Source organism: Sprattus sprattus (genome assembly GCF_963457725.1).
Source record: "Sprattus sprattus genome assembly, chromosome: 5".
Taxonomy (NCBI): Eukaryota; Metazoa; Chordata; class Actinopteri; order Clupeiformes; family Clupeidae; genus Sprattus; species Sprattus sprattus.
Window position 1 is genome coordinate 18,545,279 of NC_137924.1, and position 14,510 is coordinate 18,559,788.

Genomic DNA, 14,510 nt, shown 5'->3' on the forward strand with positions numbered 1-14,510 from the left:
CTCACTGAGGAAATACTTTGTAACCGGAGCAAGGAGAGTACGGTCGACAGGCAACCATCAAGGCAGCGCAATAACAACATCACCAGAGCCAAAGACTCACAGTGCCTGACAGCAGTTTGAGTTCCTGTCTATATACTATATACTTCCTTATATCTGTAAATCACACGAAAAAAACGAAACTCTTACAGATATCTTTAGGTGAGGGGTATTACCGAGCCTAAGCAATGAAGTAAAAATAAGAAGTTCAGGGAAATGTGCCTTGTCTGGTTAGCGCAAGTCGTTTAATCTGCCATTGGCCTCCACTTCAAAAGCAGAAATGCCCTCAATGCAGGACATTATTCATCATTGGAAAATCAAGTCTGTCCTTTCAAGTCTCCTCTGCCGCAACCAAGTGTCCTTCTTCTGAAAAACATGTCCACTAATCATCACTTTCATTCCATCATCTACAAGAACGATAGCAATGCGACAAAAATAATGAGAAATAACCAGAACCACAGTAGAAATCTGTCAGGTGGTTATTCAAGATCCTTTTAAACAGTATATATTATCCTTTACCAGCAGCTTTTAACTTCACACACAGGTCTAATTCAACGGTTTAGGAAAGGTTGTATTTACTCAAGTTCTCTTGAGCCTGAAAACCGCTCTCAGCAAATCAGCTGTTCTGGAGGCAAATAGCCTGGGGCCTAATGAACGTAGTAATAAGGTGCATTAACTCCATTTTGAAGCAATAGCTTAGAAAAGTGGCTTTTCAAAGTGTCGGAAATGTCTTCAGCAACCTAAGTGTGATACATTTAGAGCTGCCTTTCAGGGACAAAAGCCTCAAGGTACTCTATATCACCTGAAGCTTGTGGTTTAAATACTGAAGTCCTTTCTTTGTCTCAGACAGACTGACAACTGGCCGTGATCCCTGAACACATTGACATTCCAATTTGTTGGCAACATGAAAATGTAATCCTTGCATAAGCCAAACCTTACCCTATAGTGGTGTGGTGAATAGATCTGTGTGATCCTGGCTATGTCTGGTAAACAGCTTTAAATAAACAAGAGCACACAGGCATCGCCTGCCACCATCTGATGTGGGATTCATATTAGAAGACTACAAAGACAAGTGTCACAATTTTAAAATTCTGTGATTTATATCCCCAAAGAGCTGTGATGAGAATCTGAGAAAAGCCACGCCTGACACATGCATCATCTTTGACTGTGTGCTCTTGTTTCTTGGAGCCAGGAAGCCTGTTGCTTTTATGTTCTTAATTCTGGAGCCATTCTCAAGAATGGGCAATAAACACTCTGCTTTTAAACCACAAAAGATGACAATTACAATGTGTTCAAGTATCATGAATTCATTGAAGATGTGTCTGCAGGGAACACGGTTATAGTAAATCTAAGAAAACTGAGGGGCAAAAAAAAAGAGGCCATGCTCTGTCGAAAGGCAACACACTGAAACTCTCAGTCTCGCTGCGGTGTCAACCAATTCACACCTCATCTAAACGTGCACTAGGTTTAGTTCCTCCCCATGCTGTTAAAAAAAGACGACAATGACATCCTTTGACAAACACAAACGCACGAGAGAATCTTTATGAATGTTTATAACAGTGTTTACACCATCGACAGAAAAGACTTGGTGCGAAACGACTATAGAAACAGACTCACTGGCTCACAAATTTCCCACACAGCCCTCCCCCTTCTCTCTCTCACTCTCTCTGCACTGTCTATGAATAGCTGGCTCATGCGGCACCCACTCCTGTGGGGCTACACAGTTTGGCCTCAGCCACTAGGTTTGATGCATAAAAAGAGAGAACACAGTGTGCAAGGGGATACAAAAAAGAAAAGAAGAAGAAAAAAACGAGACAAGACGCTTAGCTCTCCGTCTCTGACTGTGTAACAGTGCTCCAGTCATAATGAACCACTTCACTGCACAATCATTACTGTCCGACAGACAGAGACGGAAATTCTGAACGTTTATCAACAACTAACCCCCACCCCCCCACACACACCCCACCCCCAATCCCTGTTCCTGATCATCAGCCGGCCTACAAAGACAATAAAGAGAAGACAAAGACAGAGAGACGGAAAGGCATCTGGGGAGGGGCGATGGGGATTAACAGATGAGTGTTGTCAAACAAGTGGTAGGAGGGATACGCCGTTGCGCTTCACGCACAGACTAGGAGGTTTTTTAAGATGACCCCCCCCCCCTGTAATCAACAGGGCTGAACTGCATCAAAGCCCAGGCAGAGGCAGAGGCAGAGGCAGAGGCAGAGGCAGAGGCAGAAGCAGAGGCAGAGGCAGAGGCAGAGGCAGAGGCAGAGGCAGAGGCAGAGGCAGAGGCAGAGGCAGAGGGGAGGCACAGAAAATGGACAGGCGCTAGATTCTGAAAGAGCTCCGGAATAACAAGAGCAGGGAATGGGAATGAGGTCGGGAAAGGGAGGGAAAGAGAGAGGGAGACGGCAAAAGGAAGACACAGAAAGAGTGAGAGAGGAAAAGAAAGACAGAAGGAGAGTAAATGAATTGCAAATGTAGGAAATGGTCTTGACAAGACGTGCCAATTGGGAGGGCACCTCCTTGACAGGCCACTTTGAAGACAGGAAGAGGACCTTTTGTCTCGGTTCAAAGAGGACGGCAGTAAAAATGGTCCACCAAATTGAGCTGGCATGTTTTGAAGCCGGTCGTCCCTTTGTCTGGGCGCTGGGGAGGCATGGGCAGCTGGCCCGAGGGGTGCAGGCTCTTTTGTTTAGCCGATGTAGCGCAACGAGAGCCCCTCTAGGACCCTCCGCTTCCCTTTTTTGTCTGGTGTGAAAGCAGCCACTCTCCGCGCCCGCGGTCAATGCGCTCAAGAGCGACAGGCAAGGCAGGTGGATGCCCCCCACCACCACCCCACCCCCTAGCCCACAGGGACATCATGTCATGATGGACTGAAGTTATGCAGCAGTGTGGAGTGACAGAGGGAGAGAGAGGAAATAGAGAAGAGGAGAATGAAAAGAATGGTCATCACGAAGACCATCTCTAAGGAACGGGGGTTGCCAGACTTGCAGACTCACGTCTTAATTCTCTCTGTGCCACTGTGCATCCAAGCGACTGAGCAAACGGTTCTTGTTCTGACAGCCAACTGTCAAAGCTCGTGGGATAAGCAATAACATGTAATTAGATGATATAACTCAGTAGGTGTGTGGCTGGACTGGAATCACATAGAGAGATAAAATAACAGCACAGTGATTGCCATTGCGGTTACAACCCTGAACTAATGGGTTAATAAGGTTAGGTCTCCATGGAGGGGGGGCTAAAGGGAGGTTAAGGAGCCCCCCACAAAGGTCTCCCCCTTCACAAAGAAGAGGACATGAAGAAAGACAAAAAAGAAATAGAGAAATCATACTCAACATGTACCCTGATCAGAGTTTTAGCAATGTAATAATGAGACAGCCACAGAGGAAGAGAGCACAGAAGAACAACACTCTCCGACAGCTCCTCTGAAGGCCTGCCTCAAAGGCAGAAAAAACACAGCAACAACGTGTATGTGTGTGTGTGTGTGTGTGTGTGTGTGTGTGTGTGTGTGTGTGCGTGCGCGCATGTGTGGCTGTGGCCAGCCACATTTAGACTGCTATTCATGCTGTTCTTGAAAGGGAAACCGTGATGCTTCAAGTCCCTCACTGGTGAAATATGTCAGGCTAACCTGAGTTTAAGATGGAAAGCCTAAAAACCTCATGTAGTATTGCACACAACCCAACACAGACTTAAAGCGCACACTCTGTCTACACACACTAGTACTTGTGTAGTAGTGTTGGAATGACGCAAACAGAGGAAGCCCAGGAGCAGTGTGTGTGTGTGTGTGTGTGGTGAGGGGGTGTCAGATGGGTCGTTATCACGCGGCTTGGTGTGTCACCGCGGTGTGGTTATCAGACGCCTGGACCAAACAGCCAAGCCATGACAAGGCTAAGTGTTATCAGCAATGAGTGATGGCTCAGGGAATGAATGTGGGGGGAGGGGTGTAAAACAAACATGTGCCCTCTACACACACACACACACACACACACACACACACACACACACACACACACACACACACACACACACACACACACACACACACACACACACACACAGACAGCTCAGAATGTAAAGTGCCTAGTGGATTAAGCAGGTTCCTACTCAGGTACTGAAAGTCATGGTTGAGGTTATGGTCAAAGTCAGTTTGACTTAATGCTGAATAATAACAGGAAACTCTTTTCAACACCTTCAGCTTCTGTCTCATTTGGCCCCTTTGAGCCGCATGACTTTACACTGACTGCCATTATCAAACAATAGCGCCTCCAGACTTAACAAACCACACATTCACCATATATGAACACTATGTAAACTAAAATATGTGAACACACTATGTGAGCTAAACCGTGGACACTTTTGCATTGCCTTGACCATTCTTCCAAAATGTCATGAAAAGGGGCACACGTTAGCTCCTTTTTTAATGGATAATCTAATCACAACGTGCACCTTAAAACATGGCATGGTGTACGAATAGCATTTTGCCTGCTACAGGACTGCAAAACTGGGGCAGAATTATGGGAGGAGAAACTGATTACATATTCTGTTGCATGTGTGAAAACTGCGGGTGGCAACAGTGAACATTTTAAAAGCCTTTTAAAAGCAGATTTAATCCAGATTGAACATTAGATGCATGAGAAACTTCCAGAAACAATGGAATCAGAGCTGTCATTCTTCTTCTTCTTTTTTTGTGATGCAAGACTAATCTCTGCAAAAATAGAGGATAAGAAAACACATAATATGTGCATTGTTTGTGAATTTTAGTTGACTGTATTTTGAGTGACACAGTTGTATAGCTTGGTGAGAGCCTTTGCTATAGTTATGGCAGCAACCAAAACACACCCAAGTCACTTTGGGTGTGTTTTGGTGATTTTAATGTATTTTGCAATGAAGGTTAACTGATGTGTTTGTAAAGCACACTGTGTAAAGAGATTTGAAAAAGTGGACATGGTATTGACACGCAAATTCCTATTTCCAAAAGAACAATATCTCATCAAGCCTTGTCAAGAAAAAGCAGAGCAAGTCATCCATTTTGTAGATGCACACTCGTTAGCTTCGTTTCGGAAATCACGTTGGTGATTAAGCATGATAAGTTGTTGATGCTTATCAAAGCAGAGCCGGCTACCCTGCGACGCCTGAGTGAAATCAGTAGACGAGCTCCGATTACACAAAACTTCCAGGAATGTTGATCAGTTCAATCTGTAGCGCCACCCTCCCACAAGAGACATAGCTAGGAGTAATTAATTCACAAAAGAGCAAATTAATTAATTCATTAATTAGAGCAACAAGGAGCCCTGCCTGGTCAGCCTAATATGCTGATTTAATCACCCGCCACGCGCTATCAGCACCAACAACTGTTTCTGCAGCCCGCTATGCAACTCGAGAAGCAAAAATGAAGATGCCAAATTCTCTCTGCCTATTCTCCTCTGTAGTCTTAGATCGATAGCCCTTTAGTGGCTGTTCTTTGTCTACTGAGTGATGTGTGTGAGTTTGTGTGTGTGTGTGTTTGTGTGTGTGTTTGTGTGTGTGGTCGTGGTGACTGGCAGCGATGAATGTGTCTGCTGGACGTTTTGTGACACAACAAAACTCCACTGTGAATGTGACAGCTGGACTGCAGCCAGGGCGAGATACACGCGGTCACTGTCAGTCTGAGAATAAATGCATGTTTGGCTGCCAGTGCGGACAGGTCTGAAAAATATTGTGGTGGGAAAAAACCAAACATAGATGGACATAGCAGGCACAGCTCTCATGCATGCATGAACCAGTAATCAAGCTGGGCAAACCCTCATGAGTGGACACACACACACACACATGTACACACACAAACACACATGTACACACACAAACACCCACACACACACACACACACACACACACACACACAAACACCCACACATACACACAAACACGTACACACACACACAGACAGAGAGAGACAAAGGCACAATATTTGGACAGACTATAAATAATCTACATATTCCTCAGCCAGTTTCACAACCTGACTCAAAGACAGAAGCAGTAGCGATGGAAACACAATTACAGGGCCGCGTTATTAGCTTCTCAGATTACTAAATGTGTCCAAATTCCAAATGACACATAACAGCCGGAAGCCCTCTTTAAATATTTACCCTGCCTTGCCTGAGAGCTATCTCTCTCTCGCTCTCTCCACCTCAATGACTGCTCACAATTTCCTCCCGTACTCCCAGCATTGCTTCATTATGTCACAATCAGTGAGAGGAGACGCTGGCGCTGTCTTGAGCTGATTAGCGCTAGCGATCCACAGCGATCTGGCTAAATGGTTTCCTTGACTACATCATACAAAAACATCGCTCTCGACTATGCCTCTGAGAAGTCTGTGAAAGTGGGGGGAAAAACGCAAAAACCATAAGGCAAATTAAAATGTTCCCATCTACCTAAAATGCCTGAGACTACTTTCCATTACAACAAATGGGACTCGAAATGTCTCCTCCAGTGAGTGGTAAGAAGAGGGGGGGAAAAGATGAAGTGTGAAAACTGCCCTGTTAAAAATCAATAAAGAATACAAGCACAACAACTACTGAAGCGAAGTATGAATTCATTATGCCAGCAGTGTCAGATTATCTGAGCCATTTCCAGTCCAAATGATTGAAGTGTCAGAGAGCTAATGTGTCGATTTAGAGCTGTCAATATGCTCAACCCCAACCTTAACCTCCCTTCGCACCCTGCAATGCTTGCACTAGAAGGCACAAAATCCGAATCGCATTAATGGGAAGAGGTGCTATCAATTCAGAATGAGGGCTGTAAAAAAAAAACAAATACGGCTACATTCACCACAGTCAACAGAGACATCTCATGGATGGTAAGGGAGTCAGCGTGCTTCCTTTCCTGTGGAATGTCGTTAGCACGATGTGCGCTTGTCTAAGGAATTCCACAAGCATTAGCGCTTCTCTGAAGAGGTGCAACACTCATGGTGTGAGCTGCTCGGCGTGCAGCCATGCAGAAGAAAAAAAAAACCTCCTGCTTATTACGCGATGTATTTATACAGCAAACAAACAGCCGAGTGCACACTTACTTAACCCGCGTGTGCAGCCTGTGTGTAAATTATTCAGGCTGCTCTGCATACTTGACAAATGCATGAGGACAACAAGCTCGCGTGGATCTAAAAAGCAATACAACGGCCTTTCATCGCAAACATAATCAAGTTTTTCAACGTCGTAACGCTATACTTAATCAATACCAACCTACTGTCTACAAGGCACATCTGTGCAGTCGCAGACGGACGTGAACCTTAACACAGACTAAACAAAGACAGGCCCAGCCAGAACACTCCTTGTACATCAACGTGCTGTCTTTTATCAAATACATTCCAGAAAAACATACAAATGCTTGTCGAAAACAGGTTGTATGACTTACAAAAACATTAACACAGAATAACGCTCCAACTAAGACACTCCTTATCTCCTTATCACCCGGCTATGATTGTTCTTTTTTTTGTCATAATAACAATGGCAAGTGTGCTCAGCAACATCAATATTTGCCTTTCAAAACTAGGCCGTGGTATCCTTGAGAACATGGATTTTTAATGCGTGGTTTGGTGCAGGCCTGGGAGCAGTTTATGAAAAGGAGATTTGGTAAATTGATGCTGCAGGTCTGGGCTCGACACGGCCTGACAGTCGAGGTGTAAACGCAGGGGCTCGAGCCAGAGCAAAAGCAGGAGGTAAGCCTACCATTTCTCCCCTGAGCGGTAATTCAAAGCTCCTCTTATCCATTCTGTCACTGTTATTTTACAGCGTGACATTTATGGGATTGTGTCATTTCAATGAGCCCAAGGCTGAGGGATAGGGTTTAACCCCCAAAATAACACATCACTAGCAAAGCGACAAAGCACTCCCAATGACTGACATCCAGCCAAAGACTCTCTTTCTGCAAAGACAAAACAGCGCAGGGGGGAGAAAAGAGATATGAAGTTCACTTCTAACACCATAAGCCTGCAAAACACAATGAGAGGCATTACCATCAAATCAATTTAATAATATCGCAGCCTGCAGGTAAACAGTACACCAGGGAGATAGACCAGCTGAAAGGAAATCCATGCGCCAGAAGGAGGAACTGAACGGCATTATGGGGCCATTATCGCAGTCTGCTGAGAACCGGGGCAGCCTTCACCGCACCCCACCATAGCATGAACGCAGCGAGACGAGTTACCCTGTATTGTCAATTAGCACCGTCAACATTTTCAGGGGTTCCTGGTTCACAGCGCTTCACCAATCCCAATGTGATCGCCTGGCAAGGGGCTTGGTGGTTTGGCTCATGACTGCCAAAAGCTAGGAGGGGACCCATCCGCTCCCATTTGCAACCATCATACCAATTTACATTCAATCACACCCAGATGTCCCGGCCAGCAGCGCTACATCGAAGGTCAACGCACACTGGCAACATCAACCACAGGTTCTCGGCACTGACAAGCCAAGCTGGAGCTGCAGCTTGAGGCCGCCTGACGTGCTTGATGAGCCCTGTGGCTGAACCTTAGCAAGCTGAGAGGGAGGGGGAGGGGGAGTCTCATTTCAACCGATCTCCCCCAACTGAAGTCCCCTGCTCCCTTTCTGGAGAAATTTAGTTACGCTGCGGGGTTCCAGTATCAGGTGCACAAAAGTGAAAGGCCTCCAAGTGCCATGTCGTATATGTAAAAGATTCTTTTATCTGATGAGAGAGAATCTGTCCAGTGGAACTATGACACAATGACGTGAATCCAAATGATTCCACAGGAATGGCTCCAGGAATCCAAATGAAAAGTACACAGCGCTAAATATATATATATTTTTAAAACACTGACAGCATTTAAAGCATTTCTGACAGCATTTAAAGCATTTCTGAGCACCTAACTCTGATTTCCAAAAGAACATTAGTTGCGCGCACACAATTTTCTGTTTTGACAATTACATAAAATGCAACAGCAAATTCACCTGTTTCACACAGATATCCCAGCCTTCTGTTTTTAAAGAACTCCAAACCACTGAACTACAACCACCAGAAATACTGAGTTAAATTCATACAGTAAATTTGCTTGGCACGATGCCTCTGGTATTCACACCATCCATATGAAAAGTAATGCAAATCTGTTTACCACCAAATAAAACAGTTCAGCTCAGTCTGACTACCGTCTATGCCTGCTTGCTAGCATGTTCATGTCAACTCATTAAAGAGCTGCAGTGAACAAAGTTCACTGCGAGGATGGCAATCAAAGATGCACTCATAAAGAGAGCATCTGTTGTGCTAATAAAAACATAAGAAGGGGCCAGACAACGAAGCCTCTCACAACATCACAATGTCACTGCATCAAAACACAGCCTCAGTGTGTGGGTTAAAGGTCCATGTTACTGGCAAATAAAAGAACAAGGAAGAAAAAAAACAATCCCACTGTGATAAATAGTAAGATTGATACCACACTGCAACAGTTGGTGTGATTTCTCAAAGCTCCACTCTTCTCTCACAGTCAGAACAGAGAATAAACAGACACTAAACCAAAATCCTACTCAAATAAATGGAGATGTTTCTTACCTGCAATTGGGTGGGGGATCCAAAGTGATTTCAGCTAGCTCCTTTTGGATTCTGTGGGAGAGACAGACAGAGAGAAAAAGACAGAGCGAGAGAAAGAGAGAGAGAGAGAGAGAGAGAGAGAGAGAGAGAGCGCTGTGAGAGTTGCGAGCAGTAGGGGGAATTACACTGCCCTCTACCAGCGCTGCGTTTAATGCACGGCTGGCTCTCCCTTCAGTACAGCTAACATGGCTGCTTCCTCTTTGTTCTCGGAGGCATAACCCGAATCCCATAACAGGAAAACTTTGCGGTCCCCGTTTCTCCCCTTCCCCTCATCTTACGACGCTGCTTTTGGGCTCAACACAACACCCTCGACCCAAGGCTTCCACCTCAGCTCACAACGGACACTTCTGGTCACTTTAAGCACAAAAGATTTTCTTTTAAAGCTTATATGCAAATGAGGCAGGAGGGGAGGGGGGAGTAGCTCGGGCATATTTGACAAGGGCTTTAAACCAGAGCTCTGGTGCTATTTCTAAAGCATTACCAACACCGAGGAGGAGAATAAAAAGAATGGTTTTAACACTGACAATGTAATTATTACTTTTCATCAGATGAATCAGACTATGTGCTGCAGAGCTAAAGTTGCTCTTCCCTCCTTTTTTAAACATCTCTCACATGCAACTATTAACATGCTTACTTTAACCATTGTCCACATGAATGAGGGGGACCCCAGGTTAAAAATACTGAGACAAAACAGGAAGAAAAACCTAGACAATGTTGTCATGAGTTGCCTTGTTCTCTTGTCACTGGTCCTGTTTGCCTTGGCTGATCTCTGCAAAGTTTGACGAGTGCACAGGGCTGACAAAGTTGTTCTACCTTCCTGTACACTGTGCATTACTCATTTATTAAGCGTGTTACTAACTCATCTTAATTAAGCTTAAGAAATGTTCACTATGTGGTGTTAATGAGGCCCTTTTTTACTTACAAACTGAAACTGCCCAGTTTATCATGATTAATCACAATTACACATGATCCAATAAGACACAGGGCTTTATATGCCCCAGATTTTTTTTTAAAGTGAAGGTTAAATCTAATCAGACCAAAATCAATACCCACTTCATTCAAACAAGTTCCGTGGTGACCATGACTTGTACTTAGTGTTAAGGCATCGAGGTTCCAATCAATAACATCTGATACCAGGGTTTTTACCTTTTAGCACTGGTGGACAATTTCGCCGTTGTTTTGCTGGACAATTTGGTTGCTTTCTTCTGTTGCTGAGGAGGTGTGGGCTGCTTTCTCTCCTCTTGCTCTTCTGGTTCTGGCACGGGAGGGTCTCTCTGATCTGCATCAGAACTCCCGCTGCTGGTGCTTGGACTTTCGTCATCGGATCGTTGTCTTTCACTGGACATGTTTCCCCCTTGGGTCAAAGACAACAGCAAGTTCTAAACTTGGGCTCGGGATGCGTCACCACGCCGGGGTTAGATCATACATCTATCAATGACTGGACTTCTTAATCACTCAACACGACTCAGCTACTGCAGATATTTACAAGCCTCCTCCAGTGCTCGAGCATAGTGCAGCTATTCTTGATGACTCAAGTTTAGGGCTAAATTTGTGAAATTCACCTGGAATTGTGAAGGAGATGTTATGTCGTAAGTAGATCCAATTTTAGTTGTCATCTCTGTCTATCCTAGGCTACTCAATTAACAACGTAGCCTAGTATTAATGTTGCACCTGTTTTGATACATTAAATATTTCACACTACGATGTTAAATTCCATGCAGACTTTAGGAAATCACCAAGTTGAACCATTATCTGCAATTACTTAGCTAAACCAAAATGTTGTCATTCTGAAGGACGACCGATGTCCACGTTTGCAAACATTCACTAAAGGCGTACCAGTCTTATACAACTGCCTCGACATGGATACAAAGTTAATACAAGCGAATAGCCATGGATACTGAGCCGCGAAAGTGTAACGAGCGATAAAATTGCCTATAGCAACATAATAACCTTTCACTTGCATTGACTGTAATAGCAGTTATCTACTTAATGATACAGCGAGCTAGCAACCATAGCCTCTTCCTAACCTTGTTAATGCATGGTAAGGTGAGTTTTGCATCCCCTGAAAAGCACCAAGTAGCTGTGTTATTGAGAGTAAATGACAAAATACACGGCTATTTACATCGCCACCAGCGCACAAATATTGGTGGGGAGAATGAGATTCGAGAGCTGCAAGGAAAGCATAATTGCACCTATTCGCAGCAAGGGGGGCTCGCAAGCTAAATAAAACATTTCATGGTTCTATCACTTTAGAAGAGAACACGGATTTACCGACGAATAGGTGTACGGAAAGGCTAACTCGTTCGATACGTGCGGGAGCGGAGTAAGAAATTGAGATCCGATCTTAAAAATCCTTTGTAGAACGAAGAGGTTTGTTATGGTAGGAGGCACTCCAGTATCAGCATGGTGTACCAACTGATGCGTGAAGTCAGTTTCGAGCTCCCTCTTCAGCGACAGCCCTGAAAACACTAAGAAAGGACGATGTTTTACCCGCTAACCTGGGCTCTCCCTGACCCTTAAAGCTTCTTCTTTACCTTAGAATCGGTCTTGTGCTGATCTGGGGTGGTTAGGAGTGTAAAAAATCCTGTTGAAATGGAGCCGGGAAGACGACGGTCTCCGGCCGAGCTGTGAACATTGGAGAGTCGGAAGGAAAGGAGGCGCTGCAATTTTGGCTTGGACCGAGAGGTGGCGCTGTATAGCGAATGGCCAGCAGGACTCACATCTTTGGGTTTAAGTGGCTTGCAGCTCCCTCCCCCCTTTAGACTATGTAATGGTCATAAAAAAGCAAACACAGCAGTTACCCGCCTGGGTATCACTTCCCTGGATTCGTTCAGAGTAATATACCCGTCACAGAGCCACTGACTGCACTACACGAAGCAACAACTTCATCTGCATATGCCGTGGCAGATTTTATGATGCCGTGAAGAATTCTACGATGGGAATATTCATCCTTGGCTATAATATTCATCAAATCAGTTTGTGTTTTTGCCGGTGGAGGATATGTTAAACGCCCCTGGTATAAGTGAGAGTCGCATGTCTGAAGGAGTGAGGAAACTTTGAACTAGGTGAGAAGACCCAACTGGACTGACAGCATTTGTCTACTGCAAGCAGGATATCGTACGTTGGCATTCTTTACCTGATGATGTGCAGAAATTGCGTGTAGAGGGTAGTTTTTGCATGACTGATAAATATAACTGATGCAAGGAAATATGCTCTTATATGAACTGCATCTTTGCAGTTTATTTTAACTGTTTTCTGTTAAGAAATTATTACTTAACAGAAACTATCAAGTTAAGTGTATGAATAGAGGATCGCACGTGTTTACTGTAATATCTTAATCTAATTTGAACAGTGGAAAAGTACAACGCAAATTCAATCAGTAAAGCTGCAAAGTAGATTCTACTTAATAAAGATTAGGTAGTTAATGCATTTTTCAGAGTGGCGTATAGTAATGATGAAGTAATCTTTGTGTTTTGCAACAGATTTGGGTCTTTGGTCTTTTATACTGAATTACATATAATACTATTGTATCAGTGCCTTGCTTCACACTATAAGTAGATGGTATTAAATAAATGCATTTGGTCTGATAACATATAGAGTATTTAACTCATTATGATACAAATCATATACTTGATTAAGGCCACTTAGCTTGTGGCTTTTCTGCAGGTAGAGAGTGGGGTAAGATCAGCCAGTTGGTAATGTTGACCCATAGATCTGGCCAACCATACACAATTTTGGCAATGTGACCCTACATATAGTTTGCATTCTCCATCTCCAATGGTAAGCATATTTTATTTCTCAAAAAAAATACTTTTTAGCTGTCAAAGTTATTTTTGCATGTCAGGTATAATCTGTCACATCAAAAGTAATTTGTCTAATTTAGAAGAGTTATGTAAGATATGTTGAAAAACTGGCAGCTTGTAAAAACAGAAGTGTAGCTCTGGGTTGCTAGAGCAAGCACTTTTCCCAAGATGATGGCTGTGGTGCAAAATGAGCAAGAGCCGCGGGGGTAAGATCAACTGGTGAACAATGAAAAGCTGACGTTGTATTATATATTTTAGGTGTAGCATAACAGCTGAGGACGGGTCAGGGCCCCTTAGTAATGTGGCTGTAGCTTTAATTTTTGCAGTTTGTAGAAGCATCACTCTTGTTTTGCCATTTTAAATAGCATTTTATGAACTTATGTATGTTAGTGTTTATGTCCTCGGCTACAAAGTGATGTGTTGGTATTTATGTTATGTTTAAAGGCTGAAACATATTTTATTATGCTAAACATACATTGAAACGTGAAAAACAATTAATATGTGGATGTTCTTTAAAATAATAAAAGTTTCATTCATTTTAAGACTTCCATGTCTATTTCTTAATCCTAGAGACTTGGCAAACCATCTTCAGGTTACAGAGCTGTAGACAAATTAGTTGTCATATTTATTTTATGAACACCAATAAAATCATAAGAATGGGGGTTAAATTGTTTATAATTATCTTTAGAATTATATTCTGGTTAATACAATAGTATCTGTTTTAAACATGGTGCGATTTGAGCGTCCGTATCTCTTTTTTTACACTGCTAAAGTGTCAGTTGATGGCACGTACGCGTCCTGATCTTGTGTTGTATGCATTTGTTTTATTTGTCTCATATTCCCTTGTCGCCTCATCTTACCCCACTCTCCCCTGTGTGGGATCATTAAACAGCGTATGTAAGAGAGTAATGTCTCCATGATGTTCTTAAATTGTCATTCTGTTCCCCCTGCCTGAATCATATGTCTCTTCCACACCGGGCTAAATCTGGTAGATTAGGTTTTTAGGAGCTCCCTTATTATAGCCGTAATTCAACTCAAGGAGATCAGTGACCTCTTGCCAGGGGTAATTATGGTGTGGATGTATTCTTCCATGAA

The 14,510-nt window shown here is 43.5% G+C and overlaps 1 protein-coding gene across 1 annotated transcript in view; it reads right to left on the reverse strand.

Annotated features, from left to right (window-relative positions):
• The window catches only part of ube2e3 (ubiquitin-conjugating enzyme E2E 3), a 25,172-nt gene extending 12,553 nt beyond the window's left edge, over positions 1–12,619 (reverse strand). Inside the window, exons 1-3 of the mRNA XM_080838782.1 lie at positions 12,147–12,619; positions 10,759–10,966; positions 9,574–9,624 (exon numbers count right to left, since the gene is read on the reverse strand). Coding sequence (XP_080694908.1) covers positions 9,574–9,624; positions 10,759–10,958 — 251 coding nt within the window. The 5' untranslated portion in view covers positions 10,959–10,966; positions 12,147–12,619. The remainder of the gene's footprint in view (positions 1–9,573; positions 9,625–10,758; positions 10,967–12,146) is intronic.
• Between the last annotated feature and the right edge of the window lie 1,891 nt (positions 12,620–14,510).